Source organism: Miniopterus schreibersii (genome assembly GCF_964146895.1).
Source record: "Miniopterus schreibersii genome assembly, chromosome: 16".
Classification (NCBI taxonomy): domain Eukaryota; kingdom Metazoa; phylum Chordata; class Mammalia; order Chiroptera; family Miniopteridae; genus Miniopterus; species Miniopterus schreibersii.
Window position 1 is genome coordinate 4,086,350 of NC_138116.1, and position 27,661 is coordinate 4,114,010.

Sequence of the window (27,661 nt, forward strand, 5' to 3'; positions counted from 1 at the left end):
TCTACTCATCTGTAAAATGAGATTAAGACAGGGTTGTTTAGGATTGAATGGTGTAAAGTGCTCAGAATAGTCCCTGGCACGTTAGTGCCGTATAAGGGTCTGCCAGTATTATTTACTTCCCACAGTACCTACATGCTGTGACCTTGAGTGAGTAACTTTGTTTTTTTTCCAATCTGGCCATTTTATAATATGGAATTAATAACATCTACTGGGGAAAGCGTGGTAAGTATAAAGTGTCATAGAGCACATTAAAGTTTTACAAACTCTAAATTTTTCCGCAAACAAACCATGTGCTTGTTGTCACCGTTTATTATTAGCGATCCTTAGTCTCCCTGGGTAGAGATGATTTTAATGCCTCTCAGTCTGTAGCCTAAAGAAACCTGAGAAGAGGACCTGGAGGAGGGGGCGGTACCTGGATAAAGACGAAGGTTTGTCTTTCTCGGCCTTATTTCACTTAGCACAATACCCTAACAACTACATTGTACACCTGAAACTAATGATATTATATCCCAACTATACTTAAATTTTAAAAAGACGGAGGTTTTTGACTACCCCCACTGGGGGAGGAGCTTCCTGAGGACCCGGAGGGGCCTCGGCCTCATCTGGGCTGAGTCTGCGCCAGCAGCTTCATTCCCTCCCAGAGAGCAAGGGCTTCTCCCCGTTTGTTGGGAGGGGCTGAGAGGGGCAGGGTGCTGTCAGTCCCGACGGTCCCCTGGGGTTAGTGCTCTGACACGGGGCAGATCTGCTTTTTACTCAGCTGGAGTTGCCGGAGAGGGGTGTGGCTGTGAAATTCAAATGCAGAGGGAGAAGGGAATGGGTTGCTCTGCCTTTAAAAGGCCCATAACAACAAAAGGTAAGGGGGGGACAAAACCGGCCACCACTGGCCCTGCCTATGCCTATGGCCCTGCTCGTGAGAGGAGGGCGCGCGCGCGTGTGTGTGTGTGTGTGTGTGTGTGTGTGTGTGTGTGTGGCAGCCAGGGGTAGAGGAGTAGAAAGCAAGAGAAAATGTGAGTTTAAACAGGGCTTGGTTCAAGACACCTAAAAGCATACCAGTGGCATTTGCAGGAGCAGAAACTGTTAAATAACATCCCCACTGAGGATGGGCAAATGCTGTCCCCACTGAGCAGAAATGCAAATAAGAGGGAGGGAGCAAACTTGGGCCTCAAGGTCAGGGAAACAGGAATCCCCAGGTTGGGGAATTCTTGAGCTCTACTTATTTCAACAATTGCATTCTTATTTTCGCGGGGAGGATGGTCCAGGGCTGCTCCCCTGGCTGGTGCAGGGCATGGCCCGAGTGCTCTGCCAGTTAGCAGAGGAGCTGCTCTCTCGGTTCTTGCAGGGAGCCTCCAGGGACAGCTTCTCTTGCCTGAGAAGGGGAGGTTGGCAACAAGGAGCAGGCCCGGATAAATTTAGAGCCACTTCTAAGTCTGTTCAACAATTCCCCAGCCTGGTGCTCACCTCGGGCTGTTTACTTCCAGTAAAGCTGGGTTTCCTGCCCTGAAAATGAAGGAAGCCAGAGCCCTTCCCCAGGACAGCTTGTAAGAGGAAACATCAGCACTTCAACAGTAGTGAGCTTCAACAGTCTCACGAAAGGTCCCAGGGACTGTAAATTAGAGGGGACAGTGCTCGGAAAGGGAAGCCTGGAGAGTCTGGAAAACGGCTTGGGAGGCTGGTATGAGTCACCATCGTTTACCGCTGAGAGGGTCCGGGAGGGCGGGCCAGCGCCGCTCCGCACGCCAGCCGCGGGCCCGGGCTCCGGGCAGGCCCACGAGTCCTCAGGGGCCGGTGATGGAACCTCCTGGAACCTCCGCTTCATCCGTTCATCCGCCGCCCCCAGGCTCCTGAGCCCAGAAACACTCTGCAGGGAGCGAGCACTCACTTTTCTGGGCTTTCTTTTTGTTCCTGAGCTGAGGATGGAAACCTGGCAAGAAGTGGAGCTGCTGCTCTCATTTTGGTTATATGCATTTTTCTCTAAAAGACAAACCACTTTATTGCGGTATGAGAGACTCGCTTTGAAGTAAAAATCTTTTCACCTACGGGGTTTGGATTTTCTTGCGGATTTTTTTTGACCACAAATTTGTGTTCCATTAGCATCGCTTAATTGAAAACAAACAACGAAAGTGCCTGAATGGTAAAGAATGGTAGAAGGCCGCAGAACAGAGGGTGTAGCCCTTTTGGGTTGATTTGCGTCCCCTGTACAATTTTCTGGTGGGGAGGAAAATACTGTTGAATCCAGAGCCTTCTCTTGGCTCAGTGGGTGACAGCCCCGTGGCTGAGGGGACTGGCTGCTGTGTGTGACTCTCTCCTAGATATTAACCTTTAACCAGCGGTCATGAGAGAGAAAGGGTCCGGCCTTAAGCTGAGGTCAGACCGACCATTTCTTTCCCGATTATTTCATTGTATCCTCTCGCACCTTCCTTAGGGCACTCCTGAGGCTACCCGGTATTATAAGAATTTGTGGGTGTGTCCTTTGGGCCCCGAGATGATGAAGGTGGGAGCCTTTTTTTTTTTTTGGTGTGTGTGTCCTTTATAATGCTCAGCATAGTTTCTTGCACTTTGGAAGTGCTCGGTACGCGTTTGCTGAAGGGCCGGATGAGGCACGTGGACCCGCGAGGGAGGCAGAAATCCCACGATGAGGGAAGCAAAGGACAAGCGCAAGAGGGGGGGGACAAGTAGAGATGCCCCGCTTGCCTTTCCCGCTCACGAGAAGACGTGTTAGAGCAGAGGCAGAGGGGATGGAAACCCTTGCGGGACAGGGACCTTTGGGGCTCATCTCCTCAGTCATTCCATTTTTTCCAACAGGAGCCAAGCCCTGATGAATGATGGACAGCCCACATCTCCCTGCCCCCCGGGTGGTGGTGTCTCTGAGATGCTGCAGAGGTGACTGATTTTAACTCAGCAATTGTTTGCCCCTCTTGGAACAGGATTGGCATGTGGGTGTTCATCAGAGCGCCGGTGATAGTGAGGTTGAGCTCTTGAGCTGAAGCCCCTTTGTCCTGGCTCACTAGTATCTGGGGTCAGAGTGACCATTTATTCCTAGGTTAAAAACTGCCCCCTGTCTGTGCTTCATGTTCCCAGAGCCCAGTCAGGCCCTGGCACAGCAAGAGCCCAACCCTTGGGTTGTTTCTGAGACTCTAACTCACATCATTGCCCCTGATGGCTCTCAAGACTATACAGGTAGCAAGAGAGGGCTGGGGCATCTCCGAAGAAGAGAGCAGCAAAGTTGTTTGTCTGTTTTAAATTATTTAGTTGCATAAAATATTCAGATTTGTGAGCACAACAGCAACTCTATTTAAAAACTCTGGGCATGTGATGGGTGAACTCAGTGTTTCCAAGCAGTTCCCAGCTTTCAGCCCACACTCCAGGAATATTCTAGGAGTAACTCTGGCTTATTTGAGTCGGTTTCCAACTCTCGGGACTAGCTAAAGTGCAAGTGCCATCCAAGGCTGCTGATATTTCGTATATGTTTTTCATATAAATGAATTTTAACGAGAGGTTTCATTGCATCCCACACCTCACCTCCCGTATTTCCCAGAAAATAAAATTCAACTTGTGAAATTAGGGTTGGGATGTTCCCACAGAAGTCATGATTTTCCTATAATTGGGTGTGTGAACTTAATCTTATGGGGCCGTGCCTGTGAAATGTGTGCGTGCGTGTGTGTATGAGCATATGTTTCTGTTTATGGAGCTGCTGCTCTTTCTCATAAAGCTTCATCATTTTAAAATATGTTTTTATTAATTTCAGAGAAAGGAAGGAAGAGGGAGAAAGAGATAGAAACATCAATGAGAGAGAGAGAAGCATCAATCGGCTGCCTCCTGCACGCCCCCTACTGGGGATCGGACCTGTAACCGGGCATATGTCCTGACCCAGAATTGAACTGGTGACCGCTTGGTTCATGAGTCAATGTTCAACCGCTGAGCCACACCGGCTGGGCAAAAACTTCATCATTTTAGGTGAGACCCAATGTGATACGTATTGAAACTGCTCCGGAGCCTGGGGCGTGTGCCCTAATACCAACCATGGGAACGCATCCTATACACCAGAGAAACCAACCAACCAATAATATTATATTATCTAACGTCTTCACTCAAGCAACAATCAGCCAGGCATTATTATGCCTATCTGTAGATAAATAAAGTCTGTACGATTCCAAACCCAGGGTTTCTTTCCACCTTATATAATTTCTCTTCTGGCAAGTTTCTAGGACTGTCTGGCATAAAATCTGGCTGCTCTGTCAAAACATGAAATGATTCTTCCTTCCCCCGATGGTAACGTCTGGGGAGGAAGAAGGGGAGTATGTGGAAGGGGGCATGTGGGGGCGGTTCTGGGAAGCTGGCGAGGCCCCATCTCTTTATCTTGGTAGTGGTTGCACAGAGGTGCTCCCCTTGTGACAGTCCCTCAGGGTGTACATGTATGATTTGAGCTTTTCTTGTGTCTGCTACATGTCCATTAAAATTTATTTAAAAGTGCTTCCTCCTAGCAACTAATGTTGGAGGGGAGCCTGCATCCCAGGGCCAGTGTGTTCAAATGAATCAGTAGGAATTCCTTGGACTCTACTATAGAGCAAGCTTGAAAAATAAGACAAATATGTTGATACCCTGCCCATTTACAGACAGATTTTAAGTGGATCACAATAAAAAGTCATGCACAACAATGAAATAAGATTAGGAGGCGGTAACCAGCATTATAATGGAAAGGAAAACTTTCTGCACACATGTGTCACTCTGTTGGACGCCACCAAAGGTTTAGAGCCAGGTTCTGCTTTCGAGATGCTCACAACCAAGCTGGAAAGGCCGGGCATTTATTAGCAGTAGGTAGACGCTTGTCTTCAAGTATAGTGGAGCTTGTAGGAACAGAATCTTTCCCAGTTTATTGATCAATAAACCCAGAGGAAGTGAAAGTTCTCATGGGCTACATCCTACATTTCATGTGTAACTGAGGTGAGAAAACCACACACTTTCTCAATAACTGGAAAACTTTGACCTCCAAATCTTAATCTTTCAAAAGGAATATTTCTACCCTTATAAGATGGTTTAGATTTGGACCCATATATCTAGTCACCAGGATGCTTTGGTAATTGATTTGTAATTATGTTCCTTTGCTTGTATACACTTTCTATCAAGGCTAGACCCACAACCTCAAAAACCACAGAGTTGATAATAGTTTATTTCAAACTGTAAATTATTTAAAACTAAAGTTTTAAAACTGTCAGACTGGGGCAGTTCTTATAAAGTCTCCTCTTCTATATTCCAGGGGTTCAGGGACCTGGAGGGAGAAGTCACATGGGCTGTTCAGATCTACAGACCTGCTTCCTCCAATAGCTGATTTTCCTTTACTTGTGTCAGAAATAGCCAGCGTGACACAGGGCTGCACATCTGAAACTTTAATGAGCATATTTATTTCCTAGGGATCTTGTTAAATTACAGATTCAGATGCAGCAGGTCTGGGGTGGAGACTGAGATTTTGCCCATCTAACAAGCTCCTAGGTAGTGTCAATGCTGTGGTCTGTGGGCCACACTTGTATAGAGAAAAGAACATTAGACATGGAGTCATAACTCCTGGCTTTTAGAACCAACTCTGCCATTTTCTACCTTGTTTTCTTGGACAAGTCACCTCGCCTCTCTGGACTCCAGTTTCCTCAAATGTGAACTGTTGCAAGGGAAGAGGGTGAATCGTATTATTTCAAAGCTTGGATTCATGGAATTTTCAGAAGGATATATTGATTTAAAAAATCTCCAGGGCCCCACTGGTGTGGCTCAGCAGTTGAGCATTGACCTAAGATCCAGGAGATCCCAGTTAGATTCCCGGTCAGGGCACATGCCCGGGTTGCAGGCTCGATCCCCAGCTGGGGGCGTGCAGGAGGCAGCTGATCAGTGACTCATTATTGATGTTTCTCTCTCTCTCTCCCTCTCCCTTCCTCTCTCTGAAGTCAATAAAGACATATTTTAAAAGAACAACTCCAAGTATAGGACAATGCACAGCTCTCAGGGATCTAGCAAATAAGCTGATATTAGCAAAGTAGAAAATACAAGGGCTGAATAAAGAGGCAGAGAAAGGGGTGAGGAGCCATAGTGACTTCTTACGGCAAATATGAGGTTCTGATTGTTTCAAAGCAGTAGATTTTGGATTTAAAAGTGCTGCCTGGAGCGAGGCCGCCGCTTTCCGCACCTGCACTTCTGAGGCCTGAGTTGCATAAGAAACGGGAGTGAGGGAGCGGCGGGTGAATGGGGACTTCGGAAAAGCCGGCGCTTTCAGGAGGCTGTGAGCGGGTCAAGGCTGGAGGGCAGGCTTCTGGAGTCACGAGGAAGTCTGCTTTAAAAACAACAGCGTTTTTTCTTTCTTTCTTTTTTTTTTTTTTTTCCTGCTGTAGATCATTTCTGTGTCTAAATTTAGCCAAGTTGGCCAGCAGTTCAGGGCTCTGACCAGGCTATTGGCCCTAACAGGGCTGGGGCTTGGGTGGGAGGACAGACAGCCTCCCACGAGGGTTACGCAGGAGTTCAGCTGGATGAGAGGCAGGTGGGAGCGGATGAGACAAGGTCACGGGTGATTTAGATGAACGAACGGAGCTCCTGACCATGGGAGCCTCTGGCGGCCGCCCCTCCCCCGGAGCGCACGCATTCTGTTTTGAGCAGTAAACAGGATCAACCGGAAAGGGTCCCCCAGGCTCACAGAGAGGGGCGACGGTCTTTTTAAGTCCCAAAGGCAAGTCAGGGGGACCGAGAGAAGCCCTGGTGAGGGCGCCCTCTCCCAGCGTTGGGAGGGGGGCGCGGGGGACCGGGTGGGAGGCTTACCTTGTGCAGGACGTGCTCGTCGAAATCAGGGCGAGCTCCACCCTGGTAGGAGTCGAATCTCTGCAGGTCCATGCCCGGCCCGCGCCCGCCTCTGCCGCTCTCCCGGCTTCTGCGTCAGAGCCCCGGGGATCGCGGTCCCGGCCCCGCTGGGCGCGGCGGGGCCGCAGCGCGTTCAGCACCGGACAGCTCCCGCGGCGGCGCTTCAGCACCAGGGACAGCGCCCCGCGCCCCGGACCCGAGTTCCGAGGCCCGCTCTGCGCCCCGCGCGCTGCCTCGTGACTCCGGGAGGCCGGGAGGGACGCGCGCTGTCGGTGGAGCCCGTGGCCCGCGCGCGCCGCGCTCAGCTGTGGGTCTCCGGGGCTCGGCCACCGGCTGCGCTCTCCGGGCGCTGCGGTCCGGGAGCTCACGGCTCCTGATTCTCAGCTGAAAGAGTGTCCGGGTCACGCCCCGCAGCTCAGCCCTCCTCCCGCTCCTCCCGCCTTTGCAGACACGAAGTCCTGCGGCGCTGGCAACGTTTCTCTTTTTCTCCCTGGACGGTTCCCTCCAGTATGCAGGAGACAAATAGCAGCTTGAAGCCTGAGATTGATAGATGGTGGGCTTTCGGGTGTCCCTGAAGTCTCTGAAATATTTTGCAAAATTCTGCTTAACTGCATTTTCCTAGGGAGAGGGTCCAGGGCTTAAATTACACTCTTGGGATGCACAGGACCCCCCAAAAGTTAAGAACAACTGGCTTGGGAGAGGCAGAATGATGTTGGTTAAGAGGACAGGCTACAGAGTTCAAATCTTGCCTCTGAAAATGATTAGCTGTGTAACCTTGGGCAAGTTACTTAACCTCCCCCAAGTGTCCACAAAATGGGGATAATAATAGTACCTACCTCCTGGTGATGTTTTGGGGACTCAATGAGTTAATTCACGTAAAAAGCCTAGAACAGTGTCTGACATGGATTAGAAACTAAAAAAACCTGTTAGTTGTTGTGCTCTCTGGGCAAGGGGGTGGGGAGCTCTGGCTACATCCCCTAAACACCAGGAGGGTCCTGCTGCTGGGACCACTGATTTGCAGAGTTGCATCACACCTGGACTAGAAAAGCATAGGGCTGATCACGGAGACTGTGGCTTCTGAGGTCGTCCTCACATGGTGACATTTGGAGTCAATATTAATAGGGAGAGAAAGGGCCAGGCCTGGATTTTAAAGGGTGCATTTCCCTCCTGGGTTCAATTCTTTTTTGGCTAAAATCGTCATGCTCTGAAAGTCCTTACTCATCTGTAAAATAGGAGGAGCAGTGTGTCCCTATCTCACTGGTTTTTTGTGGAGAGTAAACGAGAGAGTTACATGAAAACATTTCTTTTCTAGACTAGCTCATAGACTACTGTGCCATAGGACTTCATTGTCCTGCTCCAGTCTGACTTACTTTTTTCTGAGCCTCTGCGTGGCTGTAACCCTGTCCTTTACTTTCAGTTTTACTTCTCTGTGGGTTTGGTATTTCCATGGCTCGTGCCTTCCTCTTTCTTGTTTCACTCCTTCATGAACTTTGTTTATTTTTCTTGGTTTACTTCTCATGAGTAAATGTTTGAGGAAGTTACTTGAGAAGGTACTCACATAGCTTCCTAAGAAAGGGGCACAGGAGGTGAACTTCCTGGCTCCTTGCGTATCTGAAAACGGATTTGTTCTTGTCTTGCTCGGTTTCAGCTGGGTTTGCGGTTGCAGGTGGGGACGCCTCCCCCCAGCCTGGAGGCGTCACCGCGGCACCTCTGCCACACTAGCAGGAGCCATGCCGCTTGGCTCGCCCAGGCCCAGGTGCTGCTGACCGGAAGGCTGTTGCCGGATTAAGTCCTCGGCCTTGGGAATGGCCTGCTCGATTATTTATTTTTCTTTGGCAGTTTTAGGATGTTATCTTGATCCACGGTTTTCTGAACTTTCACATGAAGTTATTTGATTGTAGAGCTTTTTGCATCTATTGTGCTGGGTACTCGGTAGGACTTTTTAGTTTGAAGATGCGTGTCTCCTTTCTTCCCCGGAAAATTCTCTTGATTTAACTCTTGCTATTTATTCTGTTTTTCTCTTTCTTGTTGCAGATTTTTAAAAATTGCCTAGGGGTTCTTGTCTGCCTTCACATTTAAGAATGAGGCGTTAGAAAGGCTGGCTGAGATCTCCGTGTATGGGCAGGACTGTAGCAGGTGAAACCTATGGGTGAGTGGTCAGGGAGTTTGCTGGTAATCTGAAGAAATCCTAGAGAGAGTAATCTGAACTTTATTCTGGGAGTATCAACACCTATGTAATTCCTTTAGGTGTCCTTAGACCTCACTCTTAAAAATTAACATTTACTGAGCATATACTATGTGCCAGATTACCGTGCTAAATGTTTTATACATGATCTCATTAATCTGACCAATGATCCTATGAGGTAGTTATTACTGTGTCCATTTTACAGAAGTGGAAACTGAGGCTTCAAGTGTTTAAAAAAGCTTACATAGCTAGTTGGGATTTGAACCCAGGAATATTTGACTTCAGATTTCACTCTTAACCAATATACTATTTTTATTCTGAAATTTTGTGTTGAACCTCATGTGGGAATTAAGTGGCAGTTTCATTTTGGGTCCCTAAGGAAGTTATCTATAGATCATAGCACCAACTGCGAAACAAGAGAACTGCTAAGGCAATGGATTTAAAGGAAGTAACCAGAATAAACTCTGAAGATTTGATGCTGCAAAAAGTCGTGAGTTGGGGAGATGGGATGGCCTTTCTGGCGTTAAAGACCCAGCAACATCTCTCCTCTAGTGAAGGGCTTGGCAAGGCTCCCCTGGCCAGGCTCTGGGCTCCTGGCGGGGGTGAGAAGTACACAGTAGGGAAGGAGCAGCCTGTCCATGCAGCCACCTGTCACCCCCACCCCCACCCCACCGCTTGGATGGAGGCGGATGTTGAGTCATTGACCTGGAAGGAGCAACGTTCTGGCACTTTCCTTGGGACTTTGGAGAAGATCATTCATTCGTTCATTCATTTTCATTCACTCTCACTCATTCTTACCCAGGCACTGTGCTAGGCGCTGGAGAGAAATAGATAAAAGAGCCACGGCCGCCACCTCTGAAGAGCTGACTGTCTACTAGGTGTGACTAACGTGGAAATGCCACACCTTGTGACAAGGGCCTTGATGGGACGGGAGGGAGCCAGTATAGCGAGGTGGTTAAAAGGCACCATCGCATCAGACAGGAGCCCGAGCTCTGCCATTTTTATCCGTGTGACTTGGTCTGGATTTAACTTTGAGAACCTTCGCTTTCCTGTTTCATGGGGCTGTTGCGAGGGTTAAATAAGCTAAGCCTGGGCGTGTGCACCCCAATGCCGGGCGTGCACTGCGTGCTCAATCCGGGGAGCTGTTGTTAACGGTGTGGACAGTGTGCTGCGAGTCCCTACCGGCGGCCAAGTCGCTCTGCCTGGGGGTGAGGAGGAAGGTGGGGGTCAGGGAGGGCTTCGCGCAGGAAGGGGCCTCCCAGCGCCGGCTCTTCCTTCCTGAGAAAGGCCCTCAAATGGTGTGTGCCCCTGTACCAGCACCCCAAGGAGTCACGTTTTTGACAGTTGACAAACAGCCTCCGACAAGGGAGATTCTCACTAATACCAGCCTTCTGTTGCCCTGTCTTAGTGTCTTTATTGGGTGCTTTCTGGGGGACACAAGGGTGGACAGGGCGCAAATGGGCCTTGCTGAGGAGCGCCGCGCCAGGCTCCCTTGCCCGTGCTACCTGTTGAAGCCAGCCCAGCCCCGTGGGGTCCTCGGGGAGGCCGCTCTTTCCTCCGCACAGCTGATCCGGGCCGTGGAGCTGATCCCCGAATTCCCGCAGGCGCCAGGCAGAGCTGAGACTCAGTTCCCGGCCTTGCGGCCTGAAGCTTATATGCTTTTCACATCCTGCAGCTGCCTCGCTTGCGTAGGACCATCAGCCAGGGAAAGGTTGATGAGCCCGGCCGGCGTGGCTCAGCGGCTGAGCATCGACCCAGCATCCAGGGGATCGCGGTTCGATTCCCGGTCAGGGCACATGCCCGGGTTTCGGGCTCGGTCCCCAGTCGGCTGCGTGCAGGAGGCAGCCGATCCATGACTCTCTCATCATTGATGTTTCTCTCTCTCTCTCCCTCTCCCTTCCTCTCTTTGAAATCAGTAAAGACATATTAAAAAAAAAAAAAAGTTGATGAAATGGTTCAGGAAGGACTGTGGAGATTTATTCGGTGTGTTTAGCTCCATAGCTGGAAGAACTCCCTGGATGCAGGACTTTCTCAGCTCTCCGTTCCAAGTTTTCCTGTCAGTCACGGTCTGGGGGATGAGACGCTGAGGGGTGTCCCTCTCCAGGGGATAGAAGTGCCTGGTGGTATCACACAGCTATCTGCTCAACACCTGCCTTCCTGGTGTATACGTGTCAATGCCACACAGCACGGGGCAATGCGCCCCTGCTTCTCTTACCTGGAGCCAGGGGCAGTGAGTGTGACAGCCCCCCAGGGCTCGGACTCCATGAACCTGGGGCACTTCTGATGGTCATCAGTATTGGTCTGTCTCCTGGGTCACACCCAGGCCAGCAGCTGCTGACCAGGGACCAACTGAGCATCCGGGCTGGCTCCTCTACTGAGCTCAAAGCTCTTTGAGGCTCACTGACTCCTCCTTGTGGACATTTGTCCCCAGTAGGGTCTCAGAAGCTGGCAGCTGTGCTATTGGGGAACCGCCAAGTTCAGCAGTCCCAGGGAGATGGGCTTCTTTGCCAGCCAAGTTTATCTGCTCTTCTCTCAGCCACCTTTCCTGCTCTGTGTTCTTTCTTGTGTTGCTTAGCCCCCTTTCCACATACGATATATTCTTTTAGGAAGAGAAGAGAGCTATCATTTACATCTTACTATGATTTTAAGCACACAGATCATCTTTTGGGAAGGCTTTTGTTCTTTAGGCTTTATACTTGACTGTGAGTATTAAAAAATTATTTTACCATAGTCAGCAACAGGCGTGTGCACATGCGTGTGTGTATGTATCTCTGTGTGAGCGGCATCATATTTTCAAGAGCCTCTTTTTGCTGAAATCACATCCCCTTGGCCATGACCCTCTCTCAGCAGGCCCTTTTATCCAGCCAGCCACCTGCTTGCAGGAATCGGTGGATTTCATTTCAGGTATTTTCCAGAAGAGGCAGAAGGTACTCTGGACTCCCTCATGATATCTTTGTGTTTTTTTCCTCAAGGCACACAACTGAGCAGCAAAACTGGGACTTGGAGAATTAAATTTCTCATCCCAAGCACTGATAATGCAGGGATGTCTAATCATTTATTCATCTATTAACCTAATTCTTCTTTAAATGGAACCTCAGGCTGCACAGAATTGGGATAATCAAAATAATTGAATTCTGACTCACTCATCATTTGTGCATGAATGGTTCACTTTCATTCATTAATTCATCCATCCATTAAAATATAATGAGCACCTGTAGATCCAAAGCAAAAGCTATCACCTTGGCAAAAATAGAAGAGCAGCTATTGTGTCTCTCTCCATACTATCTTGAAGAAGAAAATATACTATTTCTCAGTAGAATGCAAATGTGGAAAAGACTGCTAATCAATGCCCAAATATCTGTTTTTTGTTTTACAGTAACAGAAGTTTTAGCTGGGGGTGTGGCTGGGAAGTTAAAGACCCCAATTACCAGCCTCCCTTGCAGCTAGGTAAGGTTCTCCCTTGCAGAACCTACCTAAGTTCTGGCCAAGGGGATGTGTGAACAGAAGCCATGCCTACAACTTCTGAATCATGCCCTTAAGAAGAAAGGAGCAATCCCTCCCCTTCCCTTCTTCATTTTCTCTTACTGGAGTGTGAAGGGGGTGGTGGAAGCTGGAGCAGCCATCTTCGGTCTTGAGACGGAAGCCAGGCGCTGAGGATTGTAGAGCTACAGGCTACAAGGAACCTGAGGCCTGTGGAGCTGCCACATCAGCCTTGGACTGCTCAGCCTTGGATGCTAGAGCAAAGATAAATGCATTTCTGCCTTGTCATCATGGTTTTTAATGCAATAGCTGAATGGGTGTTCTAAATAATATAATTGCTATGTGTGTAAAGAGTAAACACTCTACCAGGTGGTCAAAACAGCAAAAGAGTGGGGAAGGGTGGGAGCAAAATACTGGTCTGGATATATAAATATAGAGGGAGCGAACAGGGTGAGCAGGAGAAGTGCCTGGGGACAGTCGCTCGGAGGGTCAGTCGTGCCTTAAATTTTGTGCTCTAGGTGCCTCTCTTGTAGCCTTGATCCCGGGAAGGGAAGGAGATGGGCGATAGAGGGGTAGAACTCAAGGAGAAGGGGGATGGTGGTGCCGCAGAATGAGAGGAGAGCGCGGGGGCGGGGTTGGGTGGAGAGGAATTATAGGCGAAAGGGAGGGAGGGAAGGGTGACCTTCGTGTTCAAGGTTCAACGCGGAAAGTTTTTAATTAAGAGAGTATTTCTTTACACCTTGTATTTTAGAATTGGAAACAGATGGAAGGTCTAAAAATCAGGCACAGGCGGAGAGAGTGACACAGGACAGGGATGTGTGAGTCAGGTGAGTGTCAGCAGCTCAGCACCCCACAGCCGTGTCTAAAGGAAGCTCTTAGGCCCGGCGGGGGTGCACACGGGTGCGCGTTTTATTATTCACCGTTTACTTAGGGGTTGTATATGCTTTTTCTATAAAATATTTAACACCATTCTTTTCAGACACAATCTCTTGTTTGAATGAATTTAATTCGGAAGCTGTCTTAATGGAGGCAGGGGTTGCCTGAGGACCTGCCTAACATATAATCTACAGAGGCTGCTCTGTGCCCTTGAGGGGACTGTGTCGGCTCCTGTTGGCTAGAATGTTCTATGTCTGTTAGGTCCTCTGCTCCAGAAATCAAGTCCACCGCTCACTGGTTGATTTTCTGTCTGGATGACCTATCCATTGCTAAAAGTGGGGCATTGTAGCTCTCTACTCTTACTGTATTGGTGTCTCTCCCTTTACACCTCATAAATTTTGTTTCTTGGTTTAAGTGTAACACGAATTCACTATAGAAATTTTGCAAGATCCAGAAGATTGAAAAATAAAAATCACCACAAACTCTTTACCTTACTGCTAATGTTCTGGTAACAATACTTGTTTTTATTCGGAATGTATATTTTACTACTGAAATGGGTATCTTCTTATACAAATTGTCCCCTTTTTTCCTCATGACCATTTTCCGTGGACCAGCTAATTTCTTAGTATCCTTTTACCTCCAAGAAAATGATCCTCAAATACATTTGTTTTTTTTGAAGTGAGAGTTGTTTTTCCAAAAAGAAGCCAAGGCAGGAGTCCATGGCTGGGGGAGATCTTTCTTGTCGGGCTTCTACCCGAAACATAAACTAAATTGAGAGGCCACTAAGGCACATCCTGTTGTGTCTGGCGCGGGGCAGGCTGTGGAGAGCAGATGTTGATTGATGACTGCGTCTCGGGAGGCTGAAAGCATCCCTGGGGAGGAGAGAGACAACGAAAGCCAGTGCTTTTGTGACAAATGAAACTGCCCCAGAAGCCTTCCCTACAGCCCGAGCCAGCCGAGCTCGGGATCCAGGGTGGACCTCGACTCTTATCAGGAGTGCCTGCTTCCTGCGCTTTGTCATTGCGTCTTTATTTCATTATTTTTTATCCGGAGCATAGGCGCTGTTCTGGGTGTTTTGAGGAAGGCGACAAAGGAGCCAACGTGCCTATTGCTCTCAAGGAGTTAACCATCTAGTGGCCGAGCTTCCTGCCGGAGTCCCGAAGGCAACTCCTTTAAGGCCCTTTGATAATCTGACCTGCCCCTTTCCTAGTCTCCTCCCTGCCCCAGGCATGGAGGTCCTGCCTCAGTGTTCTGGTCACTACGGAAGGAAAACAGGTTTCTCCAGCTGTGTTGGCGCAGCTGGGCACTCCCCCACCACTCCCCCCTCCGCAAGGGAGGCTGCCCCTGGCTAGGTCAGCCCTACTCTGTGCCACCGGAGGGGGGAGGGGGGCGGCTGAGTTCCACTTACCCTCTCCAGGGGTCCACACTCACGCATGTATTTCTCCAGTGGAGGCCTGGGACCCCTTCTTGAGAAGCCTGGACTTGTACAAAGGCTGCCTCCTTGGAGGGTGTCTGCCCAAGTCAGTACCGTCCAGGACCTCAGCTGCTGCTGTCGCCGAGTAGGGCTGGGGCCGGTTCACTGCACCCGCTGTCCTGCAGGCCATACCGAGGCCTGTCTGCCTGTTACCCCGAGCACGGGTGGGGGGGCCTCCTCCTGGGTCCCCTGGAGTACGGTGCTGATTCCGCCACTCCCACAGAGGCACTGCTGTTCACGGACGGACGCTGGTTTTGAATTGGTGAAAGGCAGGGATAAAAAGGAAGGGTGCCTGTGCCGTCCATGGGGCTACAGCTCGTTTCTTTATAGCAGTGAATAATATTCCTATGGTATATAATGCACCTTAGATTTAGGGGAGCAAGGGACTCATTAACTTGCAACCTCCTGACCAATGACCACGGGGAGCCTCCAGCTGCTTCCGTGGCTGCATCTCCCCATTGTTTACACCCCTCGGTTCTCGGGAAGACACACCCTCATGCCCATATGGGCTTCCCCCGAAACTGCTGCGCAATGTGTGACCCGAAACTGCTGCGCAATGTGTGACCCGAAACTGCGGGCGGGTTCGGGAGGGACTGTGCGCCGCGGGGCCGTTTCGAGGGGGGCCGCCTGCGCAGTTCTCGTGACTCCCTGTCAGAAGCTTGCGTTTGTCGTCCCCGCACTGACTAGTGGACCGTGCATGTGGGCAGAAGCGGCACGTGTGGAAGCTCCTCATGTTTGACTGTGAGCTTTGGCGGGCGTTCTTCTACGGGGTTCACAAAGCGGAAAAGCGGCATCTGCAGGGGGTGCTGGAGCCCGGGCCCCGGAGGGATCCAGGACCACCGTGGCTCAGGTGCTTTCCCTGGGACAGCCTGTGGGCATGAGCCTTTGCCTTGAGTTTAGATTTGGGCCACCTCAGGCGTGTGAGGAGCTCCAGGACTCCACGAGAAACCAGAGTACGGGAATGTGCCAGCCACATGGCAGCGTCCTGGCCTCGTCTTCTGCCGGGGACCTCTGGGGACACGAGAAGCCGTGGGGGGGGGGGGCAGAGGCCGGCGCCCTCTTTCCGAGTTGTCCAGGGATGGCCCGGTGGAAGCAGAGGTGGAGGAAGACCCAGTAGCAACACTGTCCAGTACAAGCCTCCACAAGGCGGGTCCAGGCCGGGTTTGCGCCACTGGGGCTGGAGGGGCGGGGCCAAGTGACCCTTGTGCCCCTGACACAGAAGGTGTCCTGAGTGCGAGACAGGGATGTGGGGCCCAAGGAGCTGAAGAAGGAAAAGGAATAGAAGGGACTCCTCATTCTAATATTCACGTTTCCTCTGTTATCTTCCCCTCCGGCAGTAAAGATGTCCGGTGACATCCTCCTGCGGGACCCGAAGGCCAACTTTCCCATCTGCCTCCCTCGCCGTTGCTGGCCGCTCCCTTTGCAAAACTTCCCCGTATCACATCCCCTGGTTCTCTTGTCGCCCTGGACTTAATTTCTTGGTTTTCTTCAGTGACCCCTCCGCCTCGGCCAACCCCTCCAACGCCAAGGTCCTCCAACACCCCTGCCCTCTTGGTCCGCAGTGGCGGGCCCTCGGGCGCCTGCGGCTCTGACCTGCGCTTAGGCTGGAGACGTCTTGGGGGCACCGCCTCTCCAGGCCCCTGTGCCCGCTCGCCAACCCGTGGGGCTGCTCCACCTCCCTCGGGCTTCCACCCCAGCAGCTTCTCCCGGCTCCCCCGAAGCTCCTCCAACCCCCCTGCGCCCGAGCGAGCGTCTCGCTTCCTCCCCCGCCTGCTTCTCCCGGGTTCCCTGACTCTGGTGGTCGTGTCCCCAACTTCAAAACTAGACATTCTGGATTATTTTTGGCTCCTTAGCCTTCACCTCCAAGGGATCTCAGACCTTGCCAATTTTGCTTTTATTTAGCAGCTCTCACATTTTTCCGGTTTTGTCATTTTTCACAGCCACTCTCATGATTTGGATTTTTATTCTCAGACTCTTCTTTCCAGTTCATCCCGCGTGGCCCTGCAGGAGAAGCCTCTTTCCAAACCTCAAATGTAAAAACAACAACAACGATAACAAAAAACATTTTAAAGTTGAACTGGTTTTGTTTTCCACTGTTATTGTCTTTATACTGCATCTTCCTCAAATGCAAATTCTTTGGGTTGATTTCTTGGTTGGGTGGGGCGCTATAAGTCATGCTTTTTTTTAAAAAGACAGTACACACGGACGGTGTACATTTGGAGTCCTTGTATTTTCAAAATGTGTCTCTTTCTCTATGAGGTATAACATTCTTGGGCATTGATTTCTCTCTCAAAATCCCACAGACATTACTCCATTGCATATACATGTATATTTAATTGCATGTAGGATATAAGGTGCACACATATATGCATCTAGTTGTAAAATATATCATACTGAGAGAAGGCTGCATCTAACACACGTGTATAGTTTGCAGAATACTTTCAAAGCGCTGTTTATATAACTACCAATGAGGTCAAGACACAGGACGTTGCCAGTGCCCATGCGTCAGTGCCCATTTTGTACCATATTTCATCAGATGTGCGGGAAGATCATATGGTTTGGCAGAGAGTTCTCAAAGACAGTGAAGTTTAAGGCCATGGATCGCGACCTCTGGGGAAAGACGGCGAAAGTCGAAGCCAGTGACAGGGATCGTCGCTGGGTTACGTTTTCGGGAAGCTGGGCCTTAGAGAAGAATACGCTTCCCATATGTGAGCGGACTGGAGGGAGCCTCCTGTGGGCAGGGACGAGGTGGTTACTGCCCTGGGGACACCGAGCTACGCTTTTGTGCCACAGAGGAGAGTAAAGAGCCAGGCTTCTGAGCATGCAACTTCCAGGGAATACTTTCACTGGGAGGTGGGCATGGGGGCGGGGAGCTGGAGGATCTGGGGAGGCGGAACAGGACCCCACACAGGGGCCCCGAGACTCATCTTCCCCCCTCTTAAGGACGGGAGCGAGTGACCTCTGAGAGCCAGGACCCCCTCGAGGCACAGGAAAAATACTCCCAGAAGGCTGGGGTCCCTCCAGAATCCAGCACTATCCACCACCCCTATCAGCTTCTTGATTGAGACCACAATAGTCAAGGGTGTTTACCCTTGAAAGACTCATTAAACTGTAAGCTTAGCATGTTTAGACTTTGTCATTTTTGAGGTATAACTACACCTCGATAATTACTTTTTTAAAATATAAAAAATAGCATTTAAAAGACTATCTTATAAAGTCCCCATGCTTTTTTTGTTCATTCCTAGCCATCAATTAAAGTTTGCATCTACACATGGGGGGTCCTAGTTGCCACCTCTCTGGGGGGATAGAATATCTTCTGGCCTCTCCCCCTCCCCCCTCCCCTGGCTCTCAGGCCCGTTCTGTGAGCTCTGTCTGGCCCTTCACGCCCTCTAGAACGTGTGGAAACAGCACAGCAAACGATGTCGTCTCAAAGAGCACAGGACATGCATCGATTTAATAGGAAACGTACAGGCAGACATAGCGGTGTGAGCCGGGCCACGGTCCAGGCCGGTCCTGGGTTGTCTACGTTCAGGCGACTCTCCAGGAGGAACCGATGCAGCAGAAGGTGGAATCGGCGGAGCTCTGCACACCTGCCTGGGGTGGCAGCAGCGATGGTGGGGGTGCCTTTGCCCTTGTAGACACGTTCTGAGCTTTTTGGTTTAATTCCGGTTTTTCACTTGTTGGTTGGTCTGGACTCTTGACTCCATCATTAGCTGGAGCCCTAGACAGTGTTGTGGTCCGTGGCCGTGGGCAGAGTCACAAGGAAAGGAGGCATCGGGGGGATCCACACAGGTAAGGCTGCAGGTGCTCTGAGGGCTGGGTGTTCAAGGGGAACCGTCCCTTGTCCTTTCTCTGCTCCTGCGGCGGAGACCAGGCTCCGGAGCCGTGCCAAGCAGGGACGGAGCCGACTGTGTTCCCGAGGCCAGGACGAGGGAGCCCACACCGCAGCAGGGGCCCTCATCTCCCTGGGACCGCGGCCGCTCCCCATTCCCTGATAAGAGATCAGGAGGTTCTGCTAGTCCCACGCGAGGGTGTCGATGGCATGGGAGCTGCGGTTCTCCTGCTCACACTGACTTCAGTCCCCCCCGTAGTCCCCCCGACGCCTGTTCAGACACATCGCAGCGCACAGCAGGCTCCCGAGCAGGGGCACCTTTATGAAAGTCAGGAGCACCAAGTGCATGTTGCAGAGCAGGAACCTGTACAGGGAACACGGACACAGGACTGAGCCTCTTCTGGAGCAGCCCCCATTCTTCTCCCTCACCCCCCCCACCCCGCAGCCCAGCCCAGCCTGACAGGCACGCCTGGGTCCCTGGCCTGGCCGGGAAGGCCCCTGTGAGGGGCTCGGTCATGCTGCCCAAAGGCAAAGCCTTCAGGGGCCTCCCTGCTGGCTGGGCCTGGGGTCCAGCGCCCTTTGTCTGTCTCCCTCCTGCCTTTTGGCTGATGTCCCACAATTCACTGTCAGCTCACCTGCCGTCTAGCCGAGCTTTAGGGTTTGCTCTTCCCTGTCTTTTTTCTCTCTCCCATTCCCTCCACCTTGCATCTCCCTTTGTAAATTCTGCCCATCTTTCAAGCTCGGATCTTTGCAGGAGGGGACGATCCCCCATCACTGTAAACCTGGCTCTCTGCTGGGTTCTCCTGGGAGGGGCCTCTCTGGGCTCCGGCCCCGTCGGAGGGCACACGTGAGATGCACTTTAGCATAAATCATCGAACGTCCCGCACAGCGGACACTCGGTCCTGTTAGACTGTTGGGCCCCAGGCTCCTATCAGGGTATAAGAATCTGACCCCCTCCCCCAGTGCCTCGTCCCCTCCGCTAGGACCCACGCCCCACAGGCCACCGCTGTTCTGTCCCTCAGCCTGCCTGGAGCAGGGCGTCACCGCGACGACACTAACGGTTTCCTTGAGGGAGAGACACGCTGCATCGCACGTCCTAAAGGTACACACTGTGCTTTCTTCACGAGCCCTGCTCCCGGCGTGGCCCGTCCCCTGCCCCCCAAGCTTTCTCTTGTGCTTCTGCAGCCTCGACAGAAGCCCTGCGTTCTTCACCCTCAACTCCACAGAACCGCCGCTCTCCCAACAGCCGCCAGGGGGACAGAGCCTGTTCGTGAGGCGGTGCCCCCAAGAGCCTCGCCTCCCTCAGGCTTGTCACTGAGCAAACTGGCCAGCAGGGGCCAGGCCCCAGGAACAGGAACCTAGAGGAAGGAAGGGCGCTGGGCCGAGCAGGGAAGGGAGCCGATGGAGGGGATTCTGAGAGGCCGGGCCCAGGGAGAGAGCAGACCTTGACCCTGGACTTCACGGGAGCCACCAGGCTGTGACGGGAGGAATCGGGGGCGGGGGTGCTTGCTCTTCGATGGAAGAACTTATTGACTGTCCTCTGGGAGCCTCTGAAGGGAGTGGACTTCAGGGTGATGCCCTCAGCTTCCCACTGCTTCCTCTCATCTCTGCAGCCCTTGGGGAGAGAAGGGCTGGAGCCCTGAGCCGTGTATCGGCCGGTGACTGTGGTGAGCAGGACAATGATCCCCCAAGATGCCCTAACCCCCAGAGCCTCTGAATATGTCATGTTGCATGGCAAGGGGGAGTTCAGGCTGCAGATGGACTTAAAATCGCTAACCAGCTGAATGCGAGACGGGGAGGCCAGCCTGGGTTCCCCGGGCGGATGCCAGGCAATCACCAGGGTCTTTATAAGTGAGAGATGCGCTCAGGAGAGTGAGTGTTAGAGTAATGCAACGTGCGCAGCGCTCAGCCGGTTACGGCTGGCTTTGGAGATGGAAGGGGCCAGGAGCCAAGGAAAGTGGGTGGTCTCCAAAAGCTGGAAAAGTCAGGGGAACAATTCTTCCCTAGACTCTCCAGCCCTGTCAACACCTTGATGTTAGCCCCACGAGACTCATTTCAGACTTCCGGTCTCCGGGGCTCTAAGATAATAACATTTTTGTTGTTTTAAGCCACCAGGTTAGCAGTAATTTGTTACAGCAGCCACAAGAAACTAATGCAGCGTTCTCTCCTTCTAGCGCACTTGAGGCTGAACCCTGCTACCCTTTCCTTTGCTTCCTGGGGGGGTGGGGGGCCAGAGGGAGCCGGAGTCTGCAGCCCAGCTGAGAACACTGTTTAGGCCCCACTCGGGGAGCGGGGAGCTCAGTAAGCGCGCGGGAGGGAAAAAGGAGGAGCGGAGGCACAGCGCAGGCTCTGCTCTCTCCCTCGCACAGGAAACAGCCGAGCGGCGACATGGGTGTCCCTGACGCGGCCTCCCTGGGGGAGCAGGCAGAGGGCAGCAGTGGGAAAGGTCTGCAGGGGCCCAGCTCTGCTCACCTGGTGAGGGACCTGGTCAGGGCCATGCTGCTGTTGCTGCTCGGGGTACGAGGAGGCGAGGGAGCCAGACTGGCTGGCGCAGGTGTTGTCACAGGTACAGTCGGGTGTGTTGACGTAAGTTCGGCCACATCGGTTGTCACAGGTACAGCTGGGTGTGTTGACGTAAGTTCGGCCACATCGGTTGTCACAGGTACAGCTGGGTGTGTTGACGTAAGTTCGGCCACATCGGTTGTCACAGGTACAGCTGGATATGTTGACATAAGTTCGGCCACATCAGTTGTCTCAAGTACAGCAGCGTGTGTTGTCACAGGTACAGCTGGGTGTGTTAACATAAGTTTAGCCATGTATATTGACACATTTGAGTTGTTTTTGGTGACATAGGTACAGCCAGGTTGGCTGTCTGTGTGTATGTTTAGTGGGAACGGAGCGGGGGTAGTTTCCCTAATTCCCAAAGTGGAGACAGGACCGAGGGCTCTGGAGTCAGAGCTGTGGGGTGGGAGCCACAACCCAACTCTCTTTCCAGGTCTCTGACTCCAGGGAGGCTCAGAGGCAGCCAGGGGAGGCCCGTGGGAGGCCCCGGCACCACGGTGAATCCTTTCCTTCCGCCACTCATGAGTTCAGAGTCCCTTGCCCCCTCCTTTGTTCTTAATATGTTTTTTTAAAATTGATTTCAGAGCAAGAAGAAGGGAGAGGGAGGGAGAGAGAGAAAGAAAGAGAGAGAGAGAAACATCAGTTGGTTGCCTCCCATATGCACCCCCACTGGGGATCAAACTCGAAACCTGGGTATGTGCCCTGATCGGGAATCGAACTGGCAACCTTTCGGTGCATGGGACAATGCCCAGCCAGTTGAGCTACATTGACCAGAGCTCCTTTGCTCTTATGAAGCCAGAGGAGGGAGAGGAGGGGCGGGGCAGGGAGAGGGCCACTTGTCCTGTAGCTGAGACAGTCAAGATAATGGCTTTCTAGCATCCCGCCCCTCCCTGCACAGCTCACAAGGCCCCTGGTCGGGTTGGGTTGCTCTGAGGGTAGACACAGGGCTGCTCTGAGGACAGAAGCAGTGCCCCAAAACTTGGGAAAGAGGAACTGCCTTTTGGGGCAAGCCTGTCCAAGTTGAGTCTGGGCTTCTCTGCGCCCCCTGATGACAATAGATGGAGCCGTGCAGACATGCTGGGGCTGCCTTTCAGTCTCCCCAGAGTCTTGGTGGACCCCCCGCCCTCGCACATGCTCACACACGGGCGCCCACATGGATGCACAGGCTCAGGCTCAGGCACAGGCTCAGGCTCAGGCACAGGCTCAGGCACAGGCTCAGGCTCAGGCTCAGGCTCAGGCACAGGCTCAGGCTCAGGCACAGGCTCAGGCACAGGCTCAGGCTCAGGCACAGGCTCAGGCTCAGGCTCAGGCTCAGGCACAGGCTCAGGCTCAGGCTCAGGCTCAGGCTCAGGCTCAGGCTCAGGCACAGGCTCAGGCTCAGGCTCAGGCACAGGCTCAGGCTCAGGCTCAGGCTCAGGCACAGGCACACAGGTAGTCTCCAGCCTCCTCCACCTCTGCCGGGCAGGCCGGGAAGCCGCGCGTTCTCCATGCTCAGCACCAGGCCTCCAGGTGCAGGAGGGGCCGTTCCTACCTGGGCCAACGAACACGTGGACTTGGTGCCCCAGGTCGGTGCCGGATTTCTCGATCCCACACCAATAGGTGTCTTGGTCGCTCCACCAGAGGTCCTCCATGGTCACGGTGAACCTGTTCCTCCAGTGATCGTCCTGGATGAACACTCGGCCTCTCTGAACCTTTTGCTCTGAGCCGGTGGTTTTCACGAGGATTTTGCAGGAACTCCAGGCCTCTCCACGACACCACCACTTTTTGTAGGTTTCCCAACCCTGATCATAGCGACACTGAATCGTCACCAGACCTCCTCTTGGGCCGCTCACTGACCACGGACCAGAGATGGAAAAACAGCCTGCCAAACAGAAACCCAGCATGCAGCCCCTTCCTGGAGCCCGGACTGGCAGCTCCCTGCAGCTCCCTGGGGCCAGGAGCCTCCGCCCTCTGGCCCAGGGTTCTCAAATCCCCATCTCTCTTGCAGAGGTCCCCTTTGGGATCTGAACTGCCCAATACAGAGGCCTCTGCTCACTCCCCAGGCCCTGCCTTGGAAATTCCCATCCCTAACACCTCCTTCCCTCCAGCCCATAGTCCTCGGGTTTATTTCTGAATCCTAGAGCTGAGAGGTAGGCATCTCGGCCGCCTCCGTCCCCCATGCCCTGACACTGCACCCACACACCTAAAGCCCTCGCCCTCTGACTACACATGCAATAAAGTCGCAGGAACTACACACACACTTGTGCGCACACGCTCACAGCTCACAGCTCACAGCTCACAGCTCACAGCTCACAGCTCAGTCACACACACTTTCCCCCTAAAATCCATGCTCTTTGTGTCTCACACCTTTGCACAAGCTGTTCTCTTATCTGGAATGCTCTCTTCCTCTGCTTGAAGGAATCAAACCCTTCCACCCATCCCTCAAGGCTCAACTTAAGATCACCTCTTCCAAGGCTCTCAGATTCTGCAGCCAACACAGCCCCCCCCCCCCCCCCCATGCCGCTAGCGGCTTTGCCCTGTCCCGGTTACTGCACTGACCACAGTGACAACGGTCTGCCCTTCGGCTCATCCGGAGCAGAAACTCAGGCAGGCAGATGTGTGGGCTGGAGCGACAGCCCAGACAGCCTGTCTCCTCTGGCTTCCCTGCCTGTCCCCTCCCTGTACTGTTTTCCTGAAGGCTCCTCAGCTCCAAGGCTTTGAGGCAACCCAGACCCCTGAGCCCCCCTTGACTGAGTGCGTCTGAGCTGGAGCCTGAGAGTCTCTGCTCCTGAAAAGTCCCCAAGAAGGATTAGCTCGTGGGTTTGTCCCTCTGTCTACGCAGCACAGCCAGGCTGAGCAACACTGTCCTCCAAGGGGGGGACTGCAGTTTGCTGTGGTTTTTTGGTTGTTTCCCAGCACCTAACAGAGAGCCTGAGGGACAGCAGCACCTTGATTTCCATTTAATGAAAAGGTGTCTGGGTGATGAATGGGCCCTGCCATTTGCCCCGACGTTTTCCCACCCCCATGACAGACCCCCTCTGTGTCCCCCCCCCAGCCTCAGTCATTCCACTTCCTAAAGCCCCAGCCCCACTCACCCGAGACCATGAGAAGGAGCAGAGGTGGGAGCAGCCACATGGTCCTGCCTGCCCAGGTCCTCTCCCAGGTGACATCAAATGCCAGTGCCCTCCAGGGACTTGAACAGAGCCCAGACTCAAACTGCCTTCGATGTGTCTAAATCATTATATATTTTCTTTTTCCTCTACTTCCTTTAACTTTTTTGTCTTCAGTTAGTTCCTCATTTCATAAATTAGGATAAAAGAGGCGTCATTATTTGTGAATGTATAACTGATGTGCCTTCAGTGATCTGGGGGAAGCGAAGCATCCGGGCCTGGCCAGGGTTCCACTCGCGAGTGTGCGTGCGAGGAGCTGAGAAGGGGTCTGCCCGCAAAGTGGGCAGGACTTGCAGTGGGGCCCGCAGAGGAGAGCTCAGAGCTCAGGTCCCAGGGAGCGAGGGACTCGGGCTAGATCTGTGCTTTGGGAAGGAAGCAGTGCTCAGGGCTCACACCCAGCCTGAAAGGAGGTACAGCCCCACCCGCAGCCCCCCCCAGCAGCCCCCCACGGGAAGCTCAGACCTCTTCCTGCCCTGGGCCACCACCCCTCCCTGAGCCTGACCCCCTGCCCCTCCCCAGGACAGCTTCCTCCGGGGCCCTGAGTCACTGCAAGCAGAGACCACCATGGGGATGTTGCTATAAGGAAGGAGAAGTGGCGTTTTCCCTTCAGCCTCATTTTGTCCCTGATGATTTCTTGCCACATCTTTGCATATTTCACTGGCCGTGCGCTCCTGGCAAACTCTGTGAGACACTGCTTATGCTAATGAGCCCCCAGTGACTTTCCTCCCCTCTCCCCTCTCCCTCCAGAAGTTCCCTCCCTCCTCTCTCACCCGCTCCCTCTCCCTCTCCTTGCTCTTGCCTCCTGTTCCTCACCCCATCTCCTGGAGTCTGTCCTAGAATCTCTCGTGTCCAGGGAGTGTCCCTCCCCGGCTCTCTAACATCACCTCTAAGCACAGGACAGTCACAAACACGCACCTCCTGCCACGCCCCTCTCCCGGATCGGTTCTCGGCTCTCACCAATAATGCCTCAGACATGCTCAAAAGGACATTCTCTGTCATCTTTAGTCCTCAGTTCAATCTGTCACAACACCTAACCCAGGGCCACTCCTCCAGTCCACCCCTGTGTGACCAGCCTTCCTAAGATGCTGCCCATTGGGTGTCCTTCCTGCCACCTGTCACCCAGTGAGGGCCTTGCTGGGTGGGCCTTGGAGGCAGAGTGCAGGGGGTGTTGGGCCCCTTGTGGGGAGCACCTGTGTTTGTGTTTAAGTCTGAGGGTGGAGCGTCTCCGGTGGTGGGGGGTGGTCAGGTGAGCCCAGGTTCCTGCAGCCAAGACCTCAAGCAGAGGCGCTCCCTTTCTGAGGTACAACTGGAATAAAATAGATCGCATACATTTAAAGTGCCCAGCTTGAAACATTTTTCTTCTGTAAAAAATTATTTTTTCATATAGTGAAATTCTTCCTGTTGTGGAGTTTTAACACAAGCATCGTTTCATGGCACCACCACCAGAAACATACCAAACAACTCGGTCACCTTCCCCGAAAGGCCTGACTGTAGGCCGGTCTCGGTGTGGCGGGCAGTCCGGCTGTGAGCTTAGCGCTGCTGCGCCCCGGGTGCGGCTCCAAAGCTGGGTCAGCTTCCAGGGCCCTGGCAGTGCTGCCGGGACCTAACCCGTGAGCGCCGCCCAGTGGCCACTCTGTGACCTGGGCGGTGGTCTCCCCGCAAAGTTTTCAGTCTTGAGTATTTAGGGTCTGGTCAGGCCTTTGTTTTAAAGTCTATTTTGCCTGGTGTAAGTATCGCTGCCCCAGCTTTATTTTTCATTTCCATTCTCATGAAATGTCTTTTTCCATCCCTTTACTGTCAGTCTGTGTGTTTTGATATAAAGTGGGTCTCTCAGACACAGCGTATGCAAGAATCTTGTTTTCTAATCCATGCAGCCACCCTATGTCTTTTGATTGGGGCGTTTAGTTCATTTGCATTTAAAGTAGTTGTTGATAGTTACGCATTTATTGCCATTTTATTATTCATGTTTAAAAACATTAAAAAAAAATCTTCTTAAAGAAGACTCTTTAGCGTTTCTTGTAGTACTGGCTTGGTGGCAATGAATTCTTCTAGCTTTTTCTTGCCTGGGAAGCTCTTTGTCTGTCCTCTGTTTTTAAACGATAGCCTTGCTGGGTAGAGCAGTCTTGGCTGCGGGTCCTCGCCTTTCCTCCCTTCTGATCTCCCCAACACCCAGCTTTCTGAGCCCTCTGCTCCCCTTCCTGGCCCTTGGGCAGGAAAGCTGGGTCTTCCCTCTCCCCAGCTGCTGCCTACGTCCTGTAACTGGTCAGCATCCAGGCCGAAGCAGAGGCAGGACATAGAGAAATGCAGCGGTTCCCGCGGTCCGAGGGGACCTGCTCCCCAGTTCCAGGTGGAATTGTAGCTCCTGTACTGGGGCTGCTGGGGGACGGGTGGGAGGGAAAGAAAAAAAACACACCCCAAGAAAACTCCGGGAACCCTCTCCTACTTTCCCCCCTCCAGTTTCCCTTTTCCGCTCGCCCTGATCTGCCCGGTCCCTGCTGGGTGTGCAGTTTCAGGATGTGGCCGGGGTGTCCCTGCCCAGGCGCGATAGAAGGAAACAAACCAGAGAACTCGGAGCCCAACGGTCCTACCCCTCTGGGTCCCTTCCCGAGGCTTCCCGCCACCGTTCACTTCCCGCCGGGGCTTCGGCTGCAGCGGCGGGAGAGACGCGCGGGGGGCGCTGGCCCGCTCGCCGGGATCAGGAGGCTGCGGCGCCCAAGGCGCCCACGGGGCGCTGCCACCAGGCTCCGGACGCCGGGGCGGGAACAGCACGCTAGGGCCGAGCCCCGGGCGCAGCAGCATTTCAAGAACTAAGGAAATGTCCACGTAATGTCTTGCAAAGGGTTCCTTGGTAAAACTTTAAAACTTTTTTCTTGGAGTGTAAAATACATAAAGTCCGCACACTTAAAGCGCACAGTTCGATAACTTGGTACAAACCAAACCCACTCACGCAGCCGGCAGCTGGATGAAGCATCGCCACCTCCCAGAAGCCCTCCCTGTTTGCTTCCTGCCACGACCCGAGCCGCAGAGTCCCGGTGTCCCAACTTCCTTCCCGTTGCTGCTTAGAGTCCCCACCTCCTGTCTGGCATTTTGTCAGAGCTGCGACTTTATGTAAACGAACCACGGGGCTTGTACTCCTTTCTGCCCCGCTTCCTTGGCTGACAGCTGTGTTCCCGAGATTCATCACCATTGTTACAAAGTAGCTGCATGTGTCCCTGTTTATTCTAATTATGATGTACTGTCCCTGTGTGTGTGGGTTGGAGGGAGGGTGGTCC

At 52.7% G+C, this 27,661-nt stretch overlaps 2 protein-coding genes across 4 annotated transcripts in view; both read right to left on the minus strand.

The window, feature by feature from the left end:
- The window catches only part of RAB37 (RAB37, member RAS oncogene family), a 44,377-nt gene extending 37,154 nt beyond the window's left edge, over positions 1–7,223 (minus strand). The window contains exon 1 of one of the 2 annotated variants that reach the window (XM_081115571.1): positions 6,793–7,223. In XM_081115571.1, coding sequence (XP_080971697.1) covers positions 6,793–6,864 — 72 coding nt within the window. In that variant the 5' untranslated portion in view covers positions 6,865–7,223. The remainder of the gene's footprint in view (positions 1–6,792) is intronic. The other variant, XM_081115573.1, reaches the window with a different exon arrangement.
- Positions 7,224–18,269: 11,046 nt separating this feature from the next.
- Positions 18,270–25,696, minus strand: LOC308546522 (CMRF35-like molecule 7). Of its 2 annotated transcripts, none has more exons than XM_081115570.1 (4): positions 25,580–25,696; positions 22,772–23,101; positions 21,151–21,466; positions 18,270–19,042 (listed from the first exon to the last, which is right to left on the minus strand). In XM_081115570.1, the coding sequence occupies exons 2-4, from the start codon at positions 22,869–22,871 to the stop codon at positions 18,922–18,924; spliced, it is 537 nt and encodes a 178-aa protein (XP_080971696.1). In that variant the 5' UTR covers positions 22,872–23,101; positions 25,580–25,696; the 3' UTR covers positions 18,270–18,921. The 2 variants fall into 2 exon arrangements, with proteins under 2 accessions (XP_080971696.1, XP_080971695.1); XM_081115569.1 differs by lacking the exon at positions 25,580–25,696 and adding an exon at positions 24,315–24,746.
- Between the last annotated feature and the right edge of the window lie 1,965 nt (positions 25,697–27,661).